This window comes from Acomys minous (genome assembly GCF_964271855.1).
Source record: "Acomys minous genome assembly, chromosome: 18".
NCBI classification, from domain to species: domain Eukaryota; kingdom Metazoa; phylum Chordata; class Mammalia; order Rodentia; family Muridae; genus Acomys; species Acomys minous.
The window spans coordinates 40863839-40889828 of NC_140501.1; the positions used below are offsets into that span (position 1 = coordinate 40863839).

Sequence of the window (25990 nt, forward strand, 5' to 3'; positions counted from 1 at the left end):
TCCACAAATAGCTATTAACTCAGGTTTATAATTTATTAGTCATTTAAAAATAAATTTTGTATGGTTTGTTACCTTTTTAAAAAGATTTATTTATCTCTCGCATGTGCATGTGTGCATGTGTATGATTGTATGTGTGTACATGAATATGGGTGCCACACAAGTGCAGAGGCCAGAAGAGGGTGCCAAACCCTCTAGAACCGGAGTCCAGGTGGTTGTGAGCTATCACGTGGGTGCTGGGAACTGAACCTAGATCGTCTGTAAGAGTAGTCAGTGTTCTCACCCTGAGCCATCCTTTGCTCTCTGCCACCTTTCAAGGAGCTATGAGCAGGAGGAAGGGGAAGGAAGCTGGTTTATGAGGTAGGCCCTTAAGAAGCATATGTACTTCACAGGAAGAGAGTGAGGAATAATTCAGTCAGAGCTTAAGGGCTCATGGCTCTGACTCTCCTACCTGTGCAGCTGGATATATTCTCGGGGTCTGTTGAGCAGGTGAAGGAATCGGTCCACGATCTTGTTCTTCCCTACACCCTGCAATTACACAAACAGCTTCAGGTACAAAGAACTTTGGTCTGGAGGTACATTTCTGGCAACCACATTGTCACAGTTCTGTTACTTTTGTTGTTAATAAAAACCAAACCAGCAAACATGTACAGCACATCTCCTGTGACACAGGGCTGCTGAAGGGTCTGACTCCTAAGCGTGGCACCACACGCTGCTCTCAGGAGAGGATGCTAGGTCTGCCTCTTGACTTTTTTTTTTTTTTTTTTTTTTACAGTTTTATAGTTAAGTCTGACATCACCACAGAACACTGATTATTTCAGGTTATAAAAATGGCATCAAAGGCAATATATAAAATGGCTTTTCTTCAGTTCCTCAGAAATACATTTTTCAGTTATAGAAAGATAAATGGAACACTGTACATTTTTCCTCTCAATTTGATCTTGTACTTTTTCACTTATTGCACTTTTAAAAAGTCCTTTGAAACTCTGGAACTCTAACATTGGGCATATTAAGGTAACCCAACTGTACGTGCTCTTCTTAGAGGAGCCTCACTACCTCGCCTTCCTGGTACTGGAGGGACTGGCCTTCTGTAGAAGACAGACCATGGTCCCATGCTATTTCCCTACTTGACGGTTTTCACCGAGTGGCTCAATACAAGCAAGGAGTGCAAACCTAACGAACAGGCTGTGTGTGAAAAGCAAAGTTAAAAGACTGACTTCAATATCATGGGAAACATCAGTAACAGCATTGATTTCTTATACTTTCATGGGGTCTCTGTTCAGTGTTTTCATGTGCCTTTTAATTACCACACAGACATGGCAGCATCAGTTAGGAAATAAGATTGTCTGAGTCTCACAAACCCAGAAACTAAGACCATCACAGCCAGTGACAGAGTCAGTACTCAGTTAGTTTCTGTGTAGTGAGTTATGTTTTTCAGTATGAAATGCATCTAGGCAATCTGGGCCTCAAGTTACCTCCTTACTCACACTAGGACCCATCCTCCAAGCCCTACCATGTGAGGTTTTCCATGCTGAACAAGCAGGTTGACAAATTCTCTAAAGCCAGAACAATGGGTCGTTTAGTCTTTCAGAAACTGGCTTAGTATCTAGCTAGATTTCACTCACAAAAATTTAGAACAAGCACAGCAGTACAAACAAGGAAAAATTACATTTGCATATCAATTTACAACAGCCACGGAAGCTTTAAATGGCATGCTGGAATAGACATACAACTTAAAATAGATAAAACCAGATGATGAAATGTCTGTGGTAAAATTAACAGCTCTTTAAATTCTGTAATCACAGAGAAAAGCAAACATTACAGTCGCAAGGTAACAGCAGAGACAGCACAGATCTAAAGTGGAGAGCCTGAAAAGCATGGAGCTCCTCCTCCTCAGCCTCCACAGCAGAGCCTGGAGGCCCTGCCGTGCAGCTGCAGAGGCAGGCAAAGACGTCCAGTTGCTCCAGAGCACCTCCTTGCTGTGACCTTTAACCTTGGGGTCTCTAAAACTCTGACCTCCCTGTCTTCTTGCTCCACTGACGTGGGGTGCCCTACTCAGTCCCATATCTTCCCTCCTTCACATGTTGCTCACACTTCTTTGCTAGGCTGCACGCACCAGACTCCCACGCACACCTTTCTTTTTTATGCCCAGCATGACAGCACTGCTATGTACTCCACCACTCAATGCAAGAATATTAGTATAAACATGTCTTTTTTTTCTTCCTTCCCTTTCTTTTTTCCTTTCTCATCCAATTACCAGCTCTAAGAGTACACAGGTTGACAGAGCTGTCCTGGACGAGTAGATATGATGCTATGTATGATATAACCCCTGGCCATGCTTCAGCTACAGTTCACTAGGAAATATGACCAGGCTGTAATATACATTATATTGGTAAATCATCAAGTGCTGTTTAAGCTGGTTAAAAGTGGATTGTGGGATGGGGCGTGGTGGCAAATGTCTTTAGTCCTAGAACTAGAGGGGCAGAGGTGGGCAGATCTCTGAGAGATCAAGGCCAACCTTGTCCAGATAACTAGTTCTAGGATAGACAGCCAGAGCTAGAAAGAGAGACCTTGTCTCAATATTCAAAAACATGAAAACAAATTTGAAAAAAAAATTAAAAGTAGGCAGAGCAAGGAGGCCCTTTTGCCTCCTTCAAAATCCCTGTCTTGGGACAGCTGGCCTCCTTACCCTATAACAAAAGAAAACTGAAACAGGCTCCAAGGCAAAGCACCATGTCCTTGACAACAGCTAGAAGTGGACCATCCCTCACAGAGGTAAGTTACCTTTGCTTATCTCATGGTACAAAATGCCTATGAGGAAGAGGGAAGGCCAGGCTCGTTCATGGAGAGACTGCTCTGCTCCCCCCGTCAATCCAGAGGCCTAGCCTGACTGTTTCAGGGCTTCGGGTCAGTTTCTGTAGAACCTCAGGGTGACTGTTTCAGGGCTCAGCTGATGACTGTAAGTGCTCAGGTGAGAGGACATACTCTGTATGCTGATTTTCGTTACAAGAAACCTCACCAAAGGAGATACTTTCTCACTGGAGGCCTCTAGCTGATTGCCTCAATGAGGTTTCTATAGGCAGTTTGTGGAGGATTTTGTGAGATCCCAAATTTGATGTCACTTTTTTGTTTGCCCTCTTAACTGTGTTACTCCAGTGTCTCTGCTGAAGGTTGAGAGTACCTGGTTTGCTATCTATCTGGGGCTTGCTCTTTACTCTTCTACTTTTCCTATAAGCTTACAAACTCATGGAAAGCTGAAAGCTTGGCTTTCACAGGTCATTTCCTAGACAGTACAGGACACAAGGGAACATTGTTAAGGTTCCATGTGAATGTGGCTCTATGAGGCGCCCAAAATGCTTTGAGATTTAACCTAAGGCCTGGAAAGGCCCATCACAGGTAAGATTTGATTTAAAACACCATGAAATTAGGGAGGAGGAGAAGGCAGAGGGTGTCCTAACAGAGAGAGCAATGTCAGGGAAGACTTGCGGGCTCACTGATGCAGAGAGGTCTGCAATGGTAAGGAGCTGTGAGGAACAGGCTGTCTAGGCTGCAGCTCTAACTGTGGCAGAGCCTTGGCAGTCAAGAGTTTGCACCATTTCCAAGAGCAGCCACTGAGGCTGGGGAGCGACAGGATGAGAGTTTCAGCTCTGGAGAACCAGTCTGATGGAGTGGCGGAGAGAAGGAAGTGACGGCAACGGGGAGCAGTTTAGAAGCTCTTTAAAGAATTCAACAATGATGATGGCTTAAGCCAAGGAGGGCGCAGAGAAGCCACCAGATGTAAGAGAGTCAGGGAAGGAAACAGCGCTGTGTGATGGAGGATAAGGGGATGAAGAAGTCGATCTTCCTCCTGGCTGAGAGTGGTAAGGTCAGGCCACTTACTGAGAAAGAAATGGGGGAGGAGACATGGGTTCACTGGGGAGGGGAGGGATGTTTGCAAAGGCTGTTTAATTTTGGACATGTTTATTTTGAAGTGCCTGTTTCCCACATCTGTTTCTTCCTCTTTGATTCCCTGTCTCGGCTCCAGAGCTGCACATCCTCCTGCTGGAAAGGGTCCCACTTGCCTTCCCACCTCCACCCTCACCCTAGGACAGTCACAATCGGGGGAGCTCCTTTTCTAAACCAGAGATCCCATCGGGCCACTTCCTACTTCACTTTAAGAGGATCTCACAGTTCCTTCGAGGAAATGCTGAAAGAATAATCTAGGAAGGAATTTCTGTAAATATCCTGAGCAAAACGAAACAATTACAGCTGTTTGTTCCTTCTAATCAGAGTTTTTGTCTAGAACAGAAAATCCTCAGGATTACTTTAATTGTATATGTACATAAATAATGTCTAATTTCTGTCATTAAAAATTATATATACTTCCTTTTCTCACTGGGAAATGTAGAAAATAAGACACTACTCAATGTGAAACTGTTAAAAAACTTACCTGCTAATATTTTCTTTTACCCCTGTGCATATATTTATCTTTACTTACCACCCACTGTTCTATAAATGTGACTTGTGTCCTTTAATAAAATTAACATAAATAAGCTCTTACATATTTATCGAGATTATATTTAGTGAGCTAAACTTTTTAAAAGAGGGGAAAGAATTGGAAATTTCATGAAACTAGCCCTTTTCTTTGCATCATTGCCCTGTTGAGCTCTTCATGGAAACTTACTAGACTGAGGGACCCTCAGAAGGGCAGGAGGCAAAGGCTGTTAACTCCAGAGGAGGGAGGATCAGAGAGCATGGGAGGCCCACAGGTGGACGCCCACCTAAGGCGGGAAGCACACACCTCCAGCTTCTGTGAGGGAAAAGTTCAGGGCCACAACTTTAAGAACTCTGAGACTTTCTGGGACCATATAAACTTGCAAGGTTTCTTACTTTAGTTATTCAACTGCCCTTGGCAGGCTGTCTTCGGGAACACTCTATCTTATTCTATCACAGGGGGAAAGGAGAAAAGAGTAAGAGAAAAGGGCTAAAAAGAATGGGAAGCAGGCAGAGGGAAATTCATCCAGAAGTGGCACTGGCTCCTGAGACTATGAGCACTTAAAGGAGCTCCACGCAGACGCAACCCCCAGCCTCACTGGCAGCCTCACTGGCAGCCTCACTGGCAGCCTCACTGGCACGTGCTCCCATCAGCCTCCTGTCCCCAATTTGCCTCACACCTCTAAGTCATTGCTTGTGCCATTTCTTCTGACCAGAAGGCCCATCCCATCTCGTCTGCCATCTTCCAGCCACCCCTTAGCTCTCTGGTGAGATGTCTTCACCTCTCTGCAGCTTAGCCTGACCACTCTGTTGCTTCTCTCCTTCAGTCTTTGGTTGAGAATCCCTCTTGTCTCCCTAGAACACTTCCACGCCCCAGAGGACACCAGTCATATGTCAGGTGCCACAGAAAGTGGGCATCCCTCTTGTTAGATGACTATCGCTCATGATGTACATGTAACCTTCACGTACTAGCCCCTAACATTGAAGGAAGGGGGTGCAGTTGGGAGGAGCTTGAAGGCCTGCACTTCACTCTTCCTAAGGGGACAGATACCTCTTGTAGGTACCTTCCATTTCCATGATGAGCTTTTCTGTGATGATCTTAGTATGGAAAGTGGAGTGCTGCTCATATGCAAATGCCCCTTCCATGCAGAGCAGCACACATGCTCACAGCAGCCACATACATGGAGGTAATAACATGCCTGTTTTGGAGGGAGGCAAGGTTAATTGCATTCTAGGTATAAGGGATGCTGAAGACAAACTCATTCAGGTGTAACAGCTTGGGCTGTACTTTGTATTTCATCAAGCAAAACAGACATGGAGAGGCAGCTTCCTCGACAGCTTTACTGGAGGGTTTGCATCACTATGCCATGGAGTCAAATAAAAGTCAGTCAACCCAATTGTTTAAAAGTGACCGGACCAAATATCTGGGAATGTCCTTCGTAGAATTTAAGAGTCAGGAAGGTGGCCAGTGAGGGGGCCATCCACACCTTTCCTCCACAGCAGTGCTGTAACTAGGTTCCGGAACAGTGCTTGCCACTGACAAGGCATAGCTCCTGCTCTCTACAGTGGCTTTGCTGAGTCCTTCTTTCCAGCTTCCCTCAATTCTCGAATGATTTGTGCATGCCGCTTCAGTTTTTGTGGTATTTAGAAGTTTTTTTTTTTTTCACTAGCATTCTGAGTAAACCACAGCAAAGTAAAATAATTGTCATAACCAGAAAAAAGTTCTAGCTGGCTTTTTTAATTTTAAATTTTTCATTAAATGGTAAAGCTTCAAATTTGTTGTTTAATATGTCTTGAATATACATTATACTTCCAGGCAGTGGCAGTGCATACCTTTAATTCCAGCACTTGAGAGTCAGAGGCAGGTGGATCTCTATGAGTTTGAGGCCAGCCTGGTCTACAGAATGAGTTCCAGGACATGAGAGGCTACACAGAGAAACCCTGTCTCAAACAAATAAACACATTGTACTCGGAGTCTGGACATCTGGACTATAATCTTTGCTCATTTGCTCTCAAATAGAGATTTCTTAACCACCCTTTGGACCTAGGTTTACTAGTCTGAAGAGAAAGTCATAAGCTAATTGGTCTTTAAATGCTACCATATTCTTTGAGCTTGTGACCAAGGAGATTGCTGCTATACAACTGTAGCAATTTCTGATTTGTCTAAGTTCTCACAATAAAAGCAGACTACCTCATCAGAAAAAACAACTTTACGGAAGATGAACAGTAAATAACCCTAAATAGTCGTAAAGATGGATCTTGTAACAGCCAAGACAAAGAGTTCAAACATATGGCTCCCACACAAGCAATTACAAAGCTTCCTGCCAGAGGCTAATATCCTTTTATTACAGGAAAAACATCTATAACCCTGCTGTCTGCTTATGAAATATGTTGCTTCTATACACAGCAAAGGTGGTTGGTATCGTGGTCAGCCGTTAGTAGCACCAAACCAGCCAAGGGGGGTAAGGAGATCAACTTCAAGAAAATACAAATCCAAGATAAATAAGAAGGCTTATAAAGAACCACAAGACAGAAGAACTAAACTGGCGGAGAGAAATGTTCTAGAATAGCAAAGCTTCCAGACTATAAATCAAGCAACTTCACTAACAAAAAAAGCTTGGAAAGGTACCAAATACAAATATAAAGGTGAGCATCAGCGTATTTGATGAAACTAAGCATTCCCTAGCCGTGGGGCCCTAGGCCCTAGACTGCTGGAGTTACTGGAAGGGCAGCACACTTAGTTACCCAGTTTCCTGCTGTCACTACCAGCTGGGAAACACAGACAAGAACATTTCTGGACAAACTGTTCATTCCCTCTACAGATATTAGGCAACTATATTGGCACAGCCAAACAGTGCTCCTGATGAACACAGAGGCAACCTGCTCAGGACCACTTCCAGTTAGTTAGCAAAATTCACACAGTCTTTAATTTTAGCAACAAAATATGCAAAGCATCTTAATACTAAATAACTCAGCAAGCATTTGTGAAACCTTTGTCCACAGAAAAACTAAGTCCTGATCACAGTGAGCCTGTAATTAATAAAGGAAAGCAGATAGAGAAAATAGAATAACAACACTGGTCACAGAATCCTTCTTGATTGACACTAAGAAAATGTTTTCTGACTTCTACAATGCAAAACAGATAAACTCAAATGCTATAAAAGAAAAGATTATGTTTAGCTTAGAAATAAATCAATATAATTTATTTTTGTTGTGTAAATTAATCAAGAAATTAAATGGGTTTAACAAAGTTTACTCTAAAAACAATTCTCTCAGCAGAAATTCACTAGATTGGTATAATTCTATATAAAATGTTTATACAGAACTAGGCCAATAGCTCTCAAGATAAGATAATAGGAGAAAGTGTCCTTCCTGTTACGATGTAAAATATAAAGCACAGCCGCAGGCTCATGAGGCTGGTTACCAGCTATGGGTACTGTTAAGCTGACTGGATAATGAGGGAGCTGACACAGTGGAATGCGTGACTTGAAGGTCTGGTCTAGCTGAAGGAGGAATGTGGGGTATGCCTCTGAAGAGTTTATGCAGCCCTAAAAACCTTCACTGTGAGATGAGTATCTCCTCTTTGCCTTGCTTTTCCAACATGAGGTTTTAGGCTGGTTGCAGCCCCAGTGAAGTGAAACCAGTCAGTCAACACTGAGACCTCTGAAATGGAGCCACTGGAACTCTTCTTCCTGTTAGAACCTTTCTCTCAGGTGTTTGTCACAGTGATAAAATACCAAATTGGACAGACTCTCAAACAGACTTGGAAGGAACCTCAAATGCAATGGCCAGACTAAAATGGCCAATGACTGGAACAAACCAACAGTGAAATAGCACTATTGAAGCCACTACAAAACACTGAAAAAAGACCACTTCAGATTGTATCAATGTATGATAATGGAATTGAAGTTCTTATACTTTGTATCCATAAATACTAAGAAAACAGTAAGAATGCACTAAAAGATGACATGCAAAATAACCTGACCTCAGATTCCCAGCACACACGTCAGAGGTAGGGCATGGCGGCACATGGCTACAATTCCAGGGCTGGGGAGGTAGACCAAAAATCTCTAGAGCTTGCTGGTCAGCCAGTCTATCCAAACCAAATTAGTGAGCTCTAGTAAAAGATTCTGTCTCAAAACCTACAGTAGGAAGTGGTTGAGAAAGATGCCTGACACTGGTCTCTGAACTTCATACAAGTGTGCATGCACATGAACATATGAATCTCATGCATATACCCACCCACAAAAGTTCTGGGGAAATAGAAGATTTTCAAGTTGTTGTTGACTGTTGAATGGGAGAAATATGTACTCTTACATAAAACAAAAATGTGACTGTCCTTTACTCTGTGTATAAAGTGCAATCTGTATCCTAGACTATCATAATCATTCAATAAAGTCAGCAATTGTATTTTTGCTGCTGTTGTTACTATTATTAGGATTAATAGAATAGAACTCATGTGATACCGTGGGAAAATAGTAGCTTGGGAGATCTAAGTCTGTCACTAGCTAGCTGTGTGATCTTAGATAAATAGCTAAACCTTTTTAATCTTGTCTGTTTAGTGGGAAGATATAGAAAGTACAACTTTTATTTTAATCCACATTGTTGTTGCAGAACTAAGGAAATAATTAAATGCATTATAAATAGTAATACACACAATTATCACTGCCTTTAGTCCTTGATCATGAGAAGACTATAAGTCTTCTTAAAGTTGAATAAGAGTAGGAAATGGCATGGATGTTCATTTGACAACAACACTGCATTTCTCTGTGACACCAACTAATAAAGGCTTCATAAAGAAGTAAGCACCTGAGGATGTGCACAGGAAAAGATGGCAGGAGCAGCAATATGTACCAAAACAACACAGAAAAGGGCTAAGGGCACAGGTGGGCATGCTATACACAGCAAAGCTGAAATTATAAAAGGAGTTTGGAGTATCTCCCTATAAAGAAGACTATATCTCGTATGTAAGGCAGGAAAATAAAATTAAGAACTGTCTTACTGTAGATCCAACATTGCTGTGGAGCTGAACAGAGTATCCAAAGAATGAATCATGGCAAGATTTGAAGAACACAAGGCAGAGAGAAGCATCCTATATAAAAGTCCTGTATGACAAGGTTGATGTCATACACTTGAAATCTTGACAAGAGAAAAATATAAATCATGAAACATACAAAAAGCTATTATTTGGTAAAAAACAAAAAATTGGGCTTAAAATGAAAAAAAATGTTGACAAGTAATTTTAACGTAAGTGGACAGACCACTATTTGTGTTAAATGCAATGTCATGCTAACATAGTAATTAAAAAATTTAAAAACTCCTAGTTATGAGAGGCAGTCACAATGCTGTAAGTACAATGGAGAGGGCACATGCAGCATTCTGCAGAGCCCCTACATCTGTAGTACAAGCTCCTAAGTGCCATCAAGTGTCGAAGTCCAGGGCACCTGTTCCATTTGCATCAAATATGGTCATGTTGCCTCATTTACTAGAAAGATTGCACTGGCGGAAAAATCCCACACCAAAATTAGAAACTTAAAAATGTTATTTTGTTAAATAAGATGTAAACTACTTTATTCTCATTTATTTTGGCAAATGTTGTATGTGGACATATATTCAGCTTCCTAACAGATATGTGTGGAATTTTGTCTAATATTATAGCTACTCAGAAAAGATGGAATTATATACAAGGGGGAAAGGCAGCATTAGATTTAATAAAGGTGACAATCTTTGAGATACCTCAAAATCAACACTCATGACTACTAATTTTCCCTTGCTTAAAAGTTGGGGCTGGTAACCCAACAAACTTCTGAGACACCTCCAGTTACAACACAACTTAAACTTTCTCATGGACTCCAGCCAGTGCCAATCTATTAAGAGAAGGCTGGGCAGCCTGCTTCTAGTCATAAGCATTTCATGTAAAGACGTTGGCTATGTTTACACTAGGCCAACCTACTGTTGACTTCTCTGTCCTTTTTGATCCCCACAGCTTCTTTTCTTGCTCCCTGAGCTGTCATCCATGGTTTGGAGAAAAGGAGCAGGCAAAGCACTACACAGATGGTTTGCTTAGTTTCAAAATAAAACATGTGACAAAATCAGCGTTTTCCCTGATTGTTTCAGTGGAAACAGTGGCTACACCACCCCAGGGAGCTAAGAGTCAAGAGTCCTTAGGCTGCTGCCTACACTCTCTCTTGCTTGCCTTTTTCTCATGGTGATGCTTTCCCAGGCAGAACAGTGCAGATGAGGAACTTATAAAAGAGTGGGAAGTATGAAAACCCACTGATCAGTAAAACAGGGTGTTATTCAAAGCTACTGAAAAAGGACCTAGTTACTGAGAGCTTCCTGAAAAAAGAGCAGAGAAAGGGAACATGGCAGCTAGCCTTGCCCTGCACTTGCTAAGGACCTTCTGAGTGCTTTGTACTCCTCGCACCCTCAGGAGGAAGCGGACAATGTTACATAGAGTCTTGCCTGTTCTACACACAGAAATGTTAGAAAACAGGTTGAATGAAACTCAGTTGGCTCAAGTGCACAACCTATTCCATTTGGGAGTTTAGGCAGCCACGTTGGTCCAGCTCCCACCTCCTCACTGGTAAAGCATGAGTCCTCAAAGATACTTTTCAAATACCTGATAAATACTATACGCAAACCGTTAAAGAGGAAGTCAATATAACCAAGGCTCTCAGTGGGTCACTGGTGTTGGTAGAGAGGGCAGGTAACTTTGTGACTCTAACCAGAGACTGATAGAAACCTAAAAATGGCATGCCTTGTCACTTCAGAAAACTGAGCCAGGATAGTGAATTACTCAGTGTCTCACGCAGCTAAAACTCTGGCTTCCAATAGGTTTCTATGTTCCCTGCTTATACCACCCCCATAACAGCACACTGCCAATGTGAGGATAAAAACACAAACAAAGACACAGAACCAGGCCAAAGATCCACCCAGGAAACAAACTCTAACTTAGATCTGAGAACAGATTTAAGATGAGGAATGAGATGCCAGGCTGACAACAGTAGGATCAGACATGGAGATATCAAGTGGCAGTCTGAAGGAATTAGACTACTCCATTAGACTATTTGAAAGATGCAGATATTTAAAAGACGCAGGTAGCCAACTGGTGGTACACGCCTTTAATCACAGAACTTGGGAGGCAGAGTCAAGTGGATCTCTGTGAGTTCAAGGCCAGCCAGTTCTAGAGAGCCACTTCCAGGACACAGCAAAAGCTACACACACACACACTCACACACACACACGATAGATAGCCTTTCAGGTTTATAATCAAAGAACAGCAAATCCTCCTGATATGCAAAGGGCTGGGTGTACCCGTCACCTTGACCACTAGAGGCCTGCCTTTTGCACTCTTGTATCTCTGAGAAACTATCTCCCAAACCCCAGCTCTGTGTATGCACAGTCTACTCTCTTCGTCGTTCTGATCTGTTGCTGAGTTCCAGCCAAGCCTGTTTCTAGGGCCAGTCACTGGACAGCAGTAATTTCCAAAGGACACACTGGGTGCACCAGGATTTAAGTGACAACGTCTATCAAGAACTCTGGCCTTGCCAGGTGTGGTGGTGCACACCTTTAATCCCAGCACTCAGGAGGCAGAGGCAGGTGGATCTCTGTGAGTTCGAGGGCAACCTGGTCTACAAAGCAAGTCTAGGACAGCCAAGTCTACACAAAGAAACCCTGTCTCAAAAAACCCAAAAAAAAAAAAAAAAAGAGAACTCTGGGCTTGAGCCAGGCTAGGTAGGTGGCACACACCTATAATCTTAGCATTTAGGAGGCAGAGTTGGGTGGCTCTCTGAGAGTTCAAGGCTAGCCTGGTCTATACAATAAGTTCCAGCCTAGCCACGAATATGTAGTAAGACTCTGTCTCAAAAACAAAACCTCAGCAGGGCATGGCAGCACATGCCTATGATTCCAGCACTCTGGGAGGCAGAGGCAGGTGGATCTCTGTGAGTTTAAGGCCAGCCTGGTCTAAAAAGCAAGTGCAGGACAGCCAAGGCTACACAGAGAAACCCTGTCTGGAAAAACCAACCCAAAACCAATCCTCAAAATTCCTCTGGGCTTGTGAGTTTGGGGTAAGAGGGAGGGAAGAAAGGGATGTTGATGCAATGTACATGTACAAAGTTCTAAAAAATAAAATTAAAGATTAATAAAAGCATACTTCTATACTTAAAAAACAAAAGAACTATGGGCTTTATACATTTATAAGACTGGAGTCATCATTTTTTTCAGTGAGATGAGACCATTAATGACTTAACGCCACCTGTTCACCACTCTTCATTACCCTACAGAATCTTACTAGAAAAAATGGCTCTCAGTAAACAGAAGCAGGTAAGGCATTCCAAGTGGGGGAAACAGCCATGAATTATATATTTTATGTTTAATTCTTGTTCAGAAAAAAAATGAACCAAGAGAACACAAAAATTCTTTTAAAACTTGCCTGTGATGCTTGGGTTTTATTTTTAGCTGGCACTAAGTGTTGTGTGGCAGACTTCCCGTGATTTGTCCCACGTCATCTTTACATCAGCACTGCTGAGTGCATACTGTTTTCATTGTCAGGTGAGACCTTAGGAGCTGAGCAGTTTGCCAGAGTCCACTCCTGTGGGAGAGTTGCTGCTAGACCTTCCACCACTCAATTCCAGTTCTATGCCTCCAACTACAGGCCTATTTGTATCCACTGTTTTACAAGAGTGAGCCAGTGACTAGGCTCAGGAGGTAAAAGCGCTTGCTGAGCAGGTCTGATGACTAGAGTCTGATTCTTGGAAGTGTGTCAAACCATCCGTTACAGAACAGTGTGCACCTGTAGCCCTACTCCTACAGTGAGATGAGGTGAAGAGTCACCCAGAAGCTGTGGGCAGCCAAGCTGGAGTCTGAAGAGACACCCAGCCTCAGAAGCAAGACAGAAGGAGAGAAAGCTGTCCTCTACGCTCCAAACACGACCTGAGCCACATGCACGCTAGACAGAAGGAGAGAAAGCGGTCCTCTACGCTCCAAACACGACCTGAGCCACATGCCCGCAAGACAGAGGGAGAGAAAGCGGTCCTCTACGCTCCAAACACGACCTGAGCCACATGCACGCAAGACAGAAGGAGAGAAAGCTGTCCTCTACGCTCCAAACACGACCTGAGCCACATGCATGCACACAATAATAGCACATAAATTTTAAAAGTGTAGGTTTGAGAAGCCATACGTTATAGAATTTGTATTTTTATATAAGTACAAAAAAAGAAACACACACACACACACACAAATGCCAAGCTTCTGGTTGCCTTTAAGACCAACTTTTAAAAAACCAAAGTGCTACTCACTTTTGGTCTGATAATTCACTTGAAGAAATTTATCTGAATGCTCTAAATACTGAGCATCTCTACAATGTAGCAGTCATGTGCTAGGAACCAGGACATAAACAGACACTAGAGACATGGTTCTTGGTCCCATGGCGCACTGCAAGTTTGGAGGATGGTCACTCTACGGGATCTATAGCTCCATAGAACTAGTTTGAGAAGAAGGGCTAGAAGAGAAGAGATGCGAGGGAAGCTAGCTCACCCAGGGACAAGGCAAAGTCTCCCTCCAGGGAGCTGGGGAGGGCAACTCCAGGTGAGGGACAGACATGCACCAAAGAGCAAAGAAACGAGAACCTGTAAGGAAGGGTGGGCTGGCTCAAGGCAGCAGAGGCAAAGAAAGAAACACCAAAGTCTGGGCTGGAGGGGTGGGCACAGGTGAGAACCTGCAGCACTGTATGGCATCCTGGGGATGTGAGCTGCATCTGGGGACACTGCAGCAAAAAGATGAAGAAACACTTAGATTGTGCACTGACCAGCCTGGCTGAGAGTATGCACAGGAGGTACAACCACAGTCTACACCTGCACTCCAGGTGGCAGGTGAAGAAGGGCAGCAGAGCTGGAAGGTGCAGACACTCATGAGGTAAGAGGATGGGGTGATGCAAGATGCATAAAGATGCCTACCCTTAGGATGACTCTAAGGTTTAGACGCTATAGATTCCTTTTTTTGATGGCAAAGAGTTTCCTGCTGTAAACCTAAATATATCATTTTTATTAGGAGGAGGAGGAATCTCCACATCCTTACTCCCATAAGAAGAACGTACTGCTTCTGAAGCATTGGCATTACTTATCTGTGCTTGGCTCCTTGCCATAACTCACCTGGTTTCCAACCAATAGCAAGTGCTCTCCAAGGACAAAGTCTTTGAGCATGTCTTCCATCACGATCAAGTGCTAGAACAAAAGGGATACAATCAAGGTAAGATAAGAATGTTAGCTATAAAGGTGTTATCTAGGAATGCAGAACATACATTATGATAAAATAAGTAACTGACTTGTTAAAATACATTTTTATTGTTGTTGTTTGAGACAGGGCCTCCATATATAGCTCTGGCTGTCCTAAATACTCTGTGTAGACCAGGGTAGGCTCAAACTCAGAGATCCACCTGCCTCTGCCTATCTAGTACTGGGATTAAAGGGATGTGTCACCACACCTGGCTGTAAGTAAAAGCATCTTTAATGATGTGGATGTAAGAAGTTCAGTAATCAATTGAATCACCAATATAGAAAAACCATAAATAGCTCATCTGAGCAAGAGCTAACTATTGACCAATATTTCAAAGAATTTTTATAATTCAACTCAAATATTTTTATTTAAACTCTGTAAACTTGACTTATAACTTAATATGATATTTAAATTGATGCTTGCAATTGTACGTAAACAAAGGCTACCAAAAGCAACCAAATACATCCATTTTGGATTTTAAAAAGTGTGTATGTGTGTGTGTAATAAAATGATAAAACAAAAACTACCACATTTTAATTGAACAAAACAAACAAAGAGAAGAAAAAGACCTCAAGAGAAGGCACAAGAAACACAGATCCACTCATTCCCTCACTTAGCTTACCCATTTACCTTCGAACTATGTAGTTTTAGAATCAATAGACATTTTTTAGCCTTTAATTATTTGTCATTTGGATTATGACACAATACAAATAAAAGGGCAGAATTACATCTGCTCACAGCAGCCAGGAGGAGGCTGCACTGCTCTTTGTATAATGAGAAATAGGACAACAGCAAGGAGCTTACAGGAGCTCAAGGGACTGAAGGAAGATCTGTGTCTCAGCACAGTCTCAATCCTCAGTGCTGCTTCTTGCTTTCTGGATCAAATAAAAAACAACAGTCCGAAAGTGCTCAGGTTACTCAAATTTTCTATTTTTAAAAAAGCATATTAACATTTTATAATGCATACGTGGCACACACCTGTAATCCCAGCACTCAGGAGGCAGAAGCAGGTGGATCTCTGTGAGTTCAAGGCCAGCTTGGTCTACAAAGTCCAGGACAGCCAAGGCTACACAGAGAAACCCTGTCTCAAAGAAACCAAAAGCAAAACAAAACTAAGAAAGTTATTTTTTCCCCTTCCCTCAAGAATAATGAGTATACTGGTAGTTCTTAGTTTTCTTAAATTGAATATACTGAGGAACTGAAGTTTTAATAAGGCTTAAAGTAAAGTGAGTATATTTATAGTCTTTCTGGAACACGGGGCATTGTGTTAGCAGTATACGTAAAGGGTATCATAAAAGCAAACAGATATGACTACCCTCTTCAACAGTACTCAACCTGTGGTTGTGACTATTTTGAGGGTTGAACCACCACTTCAGAGGTCACCTAAGACCACTGGAAAACATGCACAGATATTTACATTACAGTAGCAATGTTACAGTTATGAAGTAGCAATAAAAATAATTTTCTGGTTGGGGGGGGGTCACCACAACATGAGTCACAGCATTAGGAGGGTTGAGAACACTGCTCTAGAAGGAAGGTCTTGCTGCTAAGGTTGTCTGGAGAATGCTTCCTTTTAACTAAGTGAAAACTCGGTGGTAAACTTAAGACACTAGTTCTCCCTGAAGCAAATGAGCAAAGCAACTAGAGGAATGGACAGACATGTCCCCAGAGGGACATGCACAAGTGACACTGAAACCATCGGCTCTGTGTGCACTGTTTCCTTACTGCTCTCATACCCTTCTCCTGCACGCCTTCCTGACACCTGCGTGGCTAACTTGAGCCAACGAGCACCAGCTAAGGGTAAGGTCACAGCTGACACTTCGAGGCACCACAGGCAGGTTCTCCTTTCTGCCTGTCCCCTGCAATTCTGTCCTCTGCTCTTTCTCACTGTCTTCCTGGCTGCTTTCTCTTGCATGCCCAGGATATGCCAGAGTGGGTTAGTGCCTGCATGGGCACAGGGCTGCCTGCGGGCCAAGTAAGGGAGGTAAGCAGAGCTGCAGGCTGGCACTCCAAGAGCTCAGGGCCTCTCCCTTCCCAAGCAAACCGTCTAGAATGGAGACAGGCTTTATTTTGTGAATTTGCCTTCTGTTCTTGTGTAAATAAGAGGGTTTTCCGGGCTGGTGGGACAGATCAGCAGGTAAAGGCTCTGTCCTCTCAGCCTGAGGACCCTGGTTCAGTCCCCGGGGCCCACATGGTGGATGGAGATAACTGACTCCCACAAGTTGCCCTCTTTCTTCCATGTGTGCATGGCAGGTGGGTGACCACATATACACATGAACTCACAAAATGTTAAAACACTATATTTTTTCAGCTGTAGGTGATTATGACATGAAACAGGTGGTCTACAGGCTTTCTCTATGAGGACGGCCATTTCCCAATTTCCTAAACTCAACCAAATCTCAGCCCCTTGCTTCCTCATCTTCAGCTTTCTTCTTCCTCCTTTTCTTTCTCTTGATTAAACTGTGACATCCATGGCCACTCCGCCCATCTTGTTCCTCTCTTAATGGGATTTCATTTGAAACCAAATCTTAGAGACTAAAGACACACACACACACACACACACACACACACACACACACACACACACACACAGTGTATTCTTGCTTTTCTATTGCTACACCTGGGATTCTAGGTGTTTACAGTTTCTGGCCTAGATTTCACTGGCCAATTTAACTTCAGAAACTTCCGTTTCTCTCAGGGCAAATGGACAGTACAGACAGGCTGCTGCTTTGTTCACAAGCTGGCCACTCGTCCTCCAAGTTCCTTAGACAAGACTTTTTGCGTTGGGGACGCTGGTCCCTCATGCTCCTATGCAGGACTGACCTCGCTCTCCCCCAACAGTGGGCACAGTCAGGAGTGACTTCTGTTCCCTCTCTTTCCAGCCCATGACATGCTCTGAGAGTGAGTCTGAGACAAAGTCCCTGTTTCCTCCACCTAAGGAGCCCTGTAAGGTGTCCCCAGCACCGCCTCAGGTCACTCAGAGCATTCTTAAGTGCAACTTGATTGTTTAGTAATCACCACCTTATGATTGCTGTCTGATTTCTGGCTCTCATATAACATGGGAGGGTGGAGACAAAGCCAGTAAAAGTACAAATGTGCTAAAGATTTGCTACTGTTTCCTTGGCATGGACCCCAGCTCCTTCATTAGTGAACCTGGACCATGCCATCTTTTCCTCATGTACCAGCCTCATCACTTGAAACTTTTTGCCTGGAAGCCAACGCTCTGTGGACTGAGATCAAGAGCATGTGGCTCCTAAGAGACTGTCTCTCTCATTTGTAACCAAGGCTCTGCAAATGCTCATCTCAGCCTGAATAACTTTCACAACTTTGCCTAGTTAAACTGATTTTCTGAGACCTTCCCAGTCAGTGATCATCAAGCACCTCGTTGGTGTTACCATAGTAACCTGCATGTACCTCCATCACAATATGTAGTAACCATATGTACTTACTAGCCTGTATTTTCCATTAGATAAAAAGCAATTTGAGTCCTAGAGGTGCATCTGCTTGTATGTGAACATTTTAATCTCTGAACCCCAATACCTTAGGGTCAAGCCTGACTTGTGGTGTTTAATTTTTCAGATCTAAAGCTCCTTGGGCTTATTAAAAAGCTATTAATCTCATTATTTTACAATTTCTCCTACTTACTTCTTTAAGGCTCATATTCCATAATAAAGGATTTAACGAAACAATATTCCTTACAATGTTCAAAATCTCATTAATCCCTTCTAAACCCCTCACACTTATTTACCATGTGCTAGAAACTTTGCTATTCAATGGAGACAGCAGATAAAGCCAAGAGCTGGGGGAAACATTTTAAAGATCACTTTCAATGTACGTGGTAAGGGGACAAGAGGACACAACAGAAAAGATGGATTGGATACACCCTCTATGTGTCAGTGATATTCAAGATTCTAAGATGTTCTGGATGACGTGCAGTATAAATGAAGCAGAAATGCCTCCTACAGACAGGAACTGCATCAAGCCAGTGCCCCAGACCTGCAGTAAATGAAATCCTCATTAAGGGATGATCACTGTGCTTTGGAGGAGAAGAGACACTGGGAGATGGGTTACACAGAGCCCCTCTGGGCATCTGTGCAAAGTTCACTGCAGACCTGCAGTCCTCCATGTCTGTGTCACCGATGCCATGGCAACAGACACTGTTCAAGTACACAATGGTCTTCCCTCCTACGCTCTTGTAAGTCGTGAAGTCTTTTCAACCTTAACTATTTTGGAGGTTTTCCAAAACAATTTCACATTTTTTTCTTTCCTCACTTCTGCTATGTAGACAGAATGTGAAATATAAAAAGACAGTGCTTAGAAATACTATTTTTCCTTTTAATCAGGTTATTTTCCTTCTATCAATATAACTTCACTTTCTACCCCTTTGCATATCAATTATGCAGTGGTCCTAAAGAAAAAAGCAAGCATACATCAGTCAACTGACTATAGAATAAAACAAAAAACAATTATGGCTTTGATATATAAATGCTTAAAACAAAATATTTTATTAAGAAAGAAAAATTTGCCTAGATACCTTTATACTATTCATCTCACTTACAGACATAAATTATGATAGCCATTGAACAACAAATAAGACTACCAAAAAGAAGATAAAAAAGTAAGTTCTAACTTAATTTGTAAATGTCATTATTTACAGGCAGATTAGCAAATAATAACTACACCAAAAATTAAGTAACTGGAAGAAATAGAAAGGGAAACATTTTCAGAAATTTTTACTAAAAACAAATCTTACAAAAATTAATCTCAGAAAGCTTTCTAAGTTCAACTGTATTTCTATGCCTTCGAGAAGAGCCCACCATTACTGGTAAGGTTTGAAGGCAAAGTGTCTGCCATCGTCCACCTTTCAAAGACAGAGGGGATCCTTGGACTATGCAGCAAGGAAGCAGAAGAAGAGGGGCAGAGCCTGTACAGGGTGCACCTGTGAGGTACAGAAATGACTTAACTAGAAGCCAAAGCATGAACCAGCAGTGCTGTCTTAATTCAATAAAAGTTTCACTAGCCTCAAACACAGTCATGAAGCACGTGTGTGCGCATAACATGCACATATTAATTTCATAGCAGTAACACCTCTAATTATAGAAAGTGGAAAGATTTTTAATTTTTATATCAGTGTAATTAAAAATATTTCAGCACTTCATTTTGCTTTACCTTAACTGAATTTAGGAAATCATGACAGCAATTAAACATCAGAATCATTTGGCTCAGAGCTGAAACTATAACATGATTAGCCCAGGCCACAGAGCAACGCCCTCACCTGAATGTTGTCATAGAAGAGAACATCGGGCACTTTCATCTTCTCGTGGGCACTGTGCACTGGAGCGCTGACGGCGCCAATCCTCAGAGACCCGGCCACTACTTCACCTGAGCATTTCAGACAGGACAGGGATTAGTCACAGCCATGCCGTGCAAGTATCAGGAGAAGCCTAGTCTGCCAGCATACAATGCGAGGCAGCCTCTGTAACCTGCGAGCGCTTCAGGATTTTAATTAAACATCTCAAGGATGAACCATACACTGTAGCTCACCAACTTATACTGTCGACCCAATATAAGCCCACAAAGGAAAAGAGCAAGAATGGGCCAGTGAACCAACTTCTCTACCTGTCTGCTGAGATAATATACACAGTGGCAGGTCAAATGACACCCTTTAGGGCTCAGTTTACAGAACATGGCCATGCAGTAGACAGAAGCCTTTAGGATCAATGTATTCACACAACCAATGTTTAATGATAACTTTCAACTACAAAGGGGACACACTGGGAGAACACAGGCTAGCTGTTTTTCAAGAAGTCTTATAGGGTGCTACTGTTCATGTGTGTGTCTGCCAAAGCTGTTAGCCTTGTAGACTTGAAGCCTGGTTTCGTCATCACAACTGAGGGCAAATATAATTTCAGGAGAATATTAAACATAATTCTGGGGAAAAGCCAGAATTGGAAACTATGACACTGCAGTATAGTGGCGGCTTTCATCTGACCGTGGTGATCCGCCACCACCACATTACCTGGAGAGAGACCTGCGCAGAGAGCCACGCCCTCGTGAGAAGGGTGTTCAGTGGGCCTGGGCTCTTGGCAAGGAGAGGAAAGTTAATGCATTCTCCACGAGACTGGTAGCTTTCAAGATGAGTGAAGCCAGTCAAGCGAACAATCTCCTCATTTAGGTCTCTTATCCCCTACAGGAAGCTTAGCCAGACACTTCTGGCGCTGACCTTTCCCAGCCTGAGCAATCTACCATCATGATGACACAGCCTTTCTCAGATCACACAGCATTAAGGTTCTGCACATCCCAGGGTTATTATGTCCTGTGAGTGGCCTCTGCACATCTGTTCAGATCCATCAATATTAAATTTATAGTTTTATTTTTTAAAAAGTCATTCAGCTTCCTTAATAGTAAATTCTTGGCTCAGTGTAGCCACAGCTATTAAAACATCAATCACAAAAGCAGCCATTGCAGTCCAGCTGCAGGACAGTCACACACTCGATGCTGTGAAAGACAAGTACTTATAGTACACATGGAAAATCTCCCTGTGCTCTAACTAAAGAGCAGGCCAGTCCAGTCTGTCCCAGCTCAAGCTTCTGCTTATGGCTATGCAGAAGAAAGGTGGCACTGCGGTGACTACAGGGACTAGGGGGAGGGCATGCAGCCAGCTCTCATTACATTAGTCTATGTCATCCCAGAAAATGTTCCCTGGCATGCCCCATAGGAAACTTGGTAGCCCTCGAAATGCAAATGCTGTATAAAGAAAACAGAATTCTAGTCTGTGTTGTGAAACACATGTGGAAAAGCACATGTTTGTCAAAATTAGACAAGCTAACTTACAACAAAACCTCTCAACACCATGACTCGGTCAGTGTCATACTGACTCTCGGTGTGCACGTCAGGCGGGGGTGGGGTGTTCTTCAGTGACCGCTCAAAGAAGTAACTTCAAAAGCTGAATTACAAAATGGCTCTCAGACTCATTTTTGTTTGTTTGGCCTTGGTTTTTGGAGACCGGGTTTCTCTGTGTAACAGCCCTGGCTGTCTTAGAAGTTATTTTTTAGGCCAGGCTGGCCTCAGATTCACAGCGTGCACCCCCGTACCCAGCCCCAGACTGTTTTTTAAAGAAAGGAATAGGTTTGCTTACTCAGTACAATACATAAAACAAAATGGATTAAAAAAGAGTTTTATTAAAACTAAAAGGACAAGATGTTTGCTCATTGCGATGCCACTTAAAAACAGGCAAGTCAAGTACTTACACTTGTAACTCTCCAATTCTGGCTCCAGGTCACCTTCAGTGCTCGCTTCTATTGCTGCATCTGCCAGATTCTTCTCCAGCGCGGACTGAGCGAGGCTTGGTAAGAACCTAGGAAGGGACAAGTGGGGCGGGGTCGGCAATGCTCTTTTTCAGTTCTTTAGTATCTTTTAATACACATACTTTCACTAATTATAAACAATTAAGGAGAAACTATGAATAAATATAAACTTGAAGTGTGTGTAAAGGCCATGTTTGTATAACCTTTAATAACTAAGCTTATATGTAATTAGCAATATTCACTTATGTACATTTTGCAGATTATGATGAAATCTTTTGCTTTCAGAAGTGCACTCTGTGTACCTCATATTTCATGTTTATTGTGTAACTAGCATCAAATTTTTCTTAAGTAGATGAAACAGCAACAGTCTAGCCTACTTTAAGGTAGCAATCACAAATTTTAATCAGCAGAAGTGGGTTAATGAAGTTTTCCTTACTTTTTAAAAATAAATTACTGAAAGAGTATCTGGTTTTGTGTCTCCTCCCACTAAGAAATTTCTACCTATTTTATAAATATATTGCCAAAACAACCCTCTCCAATCCAAGACATTCTCCAACTACAAAGACATTGTAAGCACCATGGCTGGGGACAGTTTTCCTTCCACAGTTATGTTTAGAGCCCATTGAAGCCATAGGAAGGATTTTCGGCCAGTGACCGCCTGTACTGTGCATATAAAGCAACCACTGTGTGCTGCAATGTTCCAAGTAAACAAATTCAGAATGCACCAGCCAAATCTAGGCTCATACAGTACTAAACCCTGGGTATGTTCCCTCAGGACTGAGAGCAAAGCTTTCAGAGCAGAAGGCATGCGAATGAGAGTGTCAGACTCTGGGGCACTACCCACTGTCCCCAGAAGACTGGGAGGCACAGACTTGGCACTATCTACCCCCTGCCTCATTTGGGCCCTATGAGAGCATGCGGAAGCTTCTCGTCCTCTAGCTTACCAGCTCAGCATGCACACCAGTTCTTAGGTCCCAGCCTTGCTGTTCAAAATCAAGTCCCCGCCTTATCTCCCAAACCTCACTATTGGGCTCGTGCCCTGTTTCTTGAGCCTTCATCCTAGCATCAAACTTCCTCTCACAGCTGCCCCCGAGTCTGGGAATACCAGGCCCTTCGCTGGCATTTCTACCTCTACTGTCAGATCACCTGGACTGAGGAGGACTTGCTCTGACTGATCTGCTATTCTTGACAGCCCTGATCTCCACATTGCCTACTAACACATCTCAGGGTGGCCCTACATCACTTCTGGGCTTCTGTCTAAAACATGGATGATCGAGGACATGGGAAGAGAGATATATGAAAGACAGCTAAGGAAGTATACTGCAGTAAAGCCAGCAATGGGAGGGCTGAGGTGGAAAGGCAGTGCTTCAAAGGGACACTTTGTCAAAGCCCAGGAGAACAGTGACACAGTGGATATTGAGGAGTTTTACATGGAATGCGTAAGGAATTAATTTACACTTGTGATTATAATTCTTAAAACTACAAACAGTATTAGAAGACTGAAGATAGTATGGTCTATCTGATAAATGTAGTTTGTAATATGTGGCTGTTTATTATATGTAAAATTTGTTAATATGGACTCAAAGCTTGAAGGTACTTAGTTTAGACAGTTCTACAAACAGAATTCTGTTTTTTCCCTAAAGGTCTTCAGATGCAATTATTAAGGTCTTGTAGACTTACAGAGAAAAGCCTAAAGAAGTTTCAGGGGCTGGAGAGGTGGCTCAGTGGTTAAGAGCACTGGCTGCTCTTCCAAAGGACCCAAGTTCAAATTCCAGCACCCACATGGCAGTTCACAACTGTCTGTAACTCCAGTTCCTGTAATGTCTACCATTGAACAACATACATGGAGGCGAAACACAAATGTAAATAAAATGAAAAATAATGTTTAAAAAGTTTCAGTATTTCTAATCGCAGCCTTACGAAATGGAATCAGTTTTTAAGACCCAACTGTCTCTAGACAGTCAGTCTCCTCAGCAAAACTGTTCCAGAGACAATAAAACTTCCATGTCGACGATGCTAAACACTGGGTATGATTAGTTGTCAGGATGGTTTTAAGAATTAACTATGCAACAATTATAAAGTGAAAATCTCAGACATATACCATTGATTTTATATCATTTGTAATTTTTGAAAAATGTGTGTAAGTCAGTTTTTGGTGACTAGAATACTTTGCTCATTGCTTCACTTTCCAAGACAGTTAATCTTCATTTTGATTGGATTCTTGTATCTCTGTCCAAAATTTTACCAGTAAAGGATCATTTCCTCTAGAATTATTGACAAGTGCGTAAGTCAATGCAGTGGAAAACAGCAGGATGGACTGGAACTCTTCTTATGGGGCCTCCATTCCTTCCATTAAAAAGAGGCCCTTTTAGAATTCCAACCGAGTATGTCCCCAGCTGCTAAACCCTTGCTCCGGCCCTAGGTTTTGAGAATCTAGACACCGAGAGAGGCAGCCCTGGAGCTGCATGCAGAGCGGAGTGAAGGACTGCACAGTAGCTCACATGCAGGGTGTGAACAGAAGACAGCCCAGCGCTAGGCTGGCTTCTGACTTTATCTGCGTAATGAAGGACTTCACAGTGTCTTAGGAAGCTTTTTGTTTTTGCCTTAGAGTCTCGATGAAACTCGGTTCCTTTCAGTGCTTCAATATAAGAGATGTTATTAAAGAAAACAAAACCACTTCAGGCACCAATGATCTTGTCGGTACTTTGCTGCCTCTGTATTCCCTGAGGCTGGCAGGACAACACCCCACTGTAGCTTTGATAAGGGCAACAGACGATGCATGAACAAGACAGATGCTGGAGTGTTTACTGCCACTTCCAAAGGATCTCGGGTGATAAGAAAACAACCTATACCATGGTCCTCTGATAACACTGGAAGAATTAGTTATCTCATGCAATGATCTATTTAATAGAGTGAAAAATAAGCATTTAAATACTCTGGAAATAGGTGAACATTCTAGAAAACTTCAGAAAATATTACAAAAAAAATTAAGTGTACAATGGTAACTGGGTCTTATTTCAAGTTCCACTTCCCTGATCAGTAATGAGGTCAGCACCTTGCCAAGTGTTAATGGGACATTAGTATCACTCCTCTTCTGTATGCACATGTAGTCAATCAGTTGCCTACCCAGCCTGGATCCTTTTCCTTTCCAATTTATAGTCTCTGGGTGTTAGTCCATCCTTGATTATCAGTTTTGTAAGCACACTCCTAGTTGTGGCTTTTAACTTCCACAGTCATTTACAGTCTTTCGGCAATGTGAAAAGTGTTCATATGAACCCTTTGTTGGCACAGCCATCCATTTCTACATTAATAACGATGCTTTCACACACACACTAAGCCCCCACAAATCTGTAGCTTTTACAGTTTCATAGTCTCCTTGCAGTAGCATGGTTATAAGGAAAGCAGCTACACAGCAGACACTGCCTGATTACATATAATTCCCTCAGATTTTCCTTGGCTATTTTTGGAACGTTCTATTTCCATGCCAAGCTGAGAATCACTTGTCAAATTCACTATTACCCCATGTGATTCTGCTGCACACATGTAGACTGTTGGGAGGGCATTTTTATAACATGTCATAGGATAGCGTCTCTGACAATCATCAATAGATTGACTTTTTTTTCCACAGAAGGACAGCATGTCTTCTCTTTGACTCACAGCTGCAAGAGCAGCAGAATGGTACTGATCTGTGCACATGAGAACGTCATTAGACTCTATGTATCCTCGTAATTTACATGACTGTCTCTTGAATACTTTTACTATGTTTTACTATGACCAATCATGTAATCTTGAGCAGGTATACTGGATAAAAGTGTGGAATATCTTATATTTACTTTCTCCTAATGCTAAAGGAAACAGTCAAGTATTTTACTGTGAGAAATGTTTGCTGTAAATTTCAAGTCAGTAGTATTTATCAAGTTGAAGAACTTTGT

General features: G+C 42.4%; 1 protein-coding gene across 1 annotated transcript in view; it reads right to left on the reverse strand.

Annotated features, from left to right (window-relative positions):
• The window catches only part of VWA8 (von Willebrand factor A domain containing 8), a 312204-nt gene that overhangs the window by 158274 nt on the left and 127940 nt on the right, over window positions 1–25990 (reverse strand). The window contains exons 18-21 of the mRNA XM_084767930.1: window positions 22002–22108; window positions 20027–20133; window positions 14628–14699; window positions 449–525 (exon numbers count right to left, since the gene is read on the reverse strand). Of these exons, the coding sequence (XP_084624056.1) occupies window positions 449–525; window positions 14628–14699; window positions 20027–20133; window positions 22002–22108 (363 nt within the window). The remainder of the gene's footprint in view (window positions 1–448; window positions 526–14627; window positions 14700–20026; window positions 20134–22001; window positions 22109–25990) is intronic.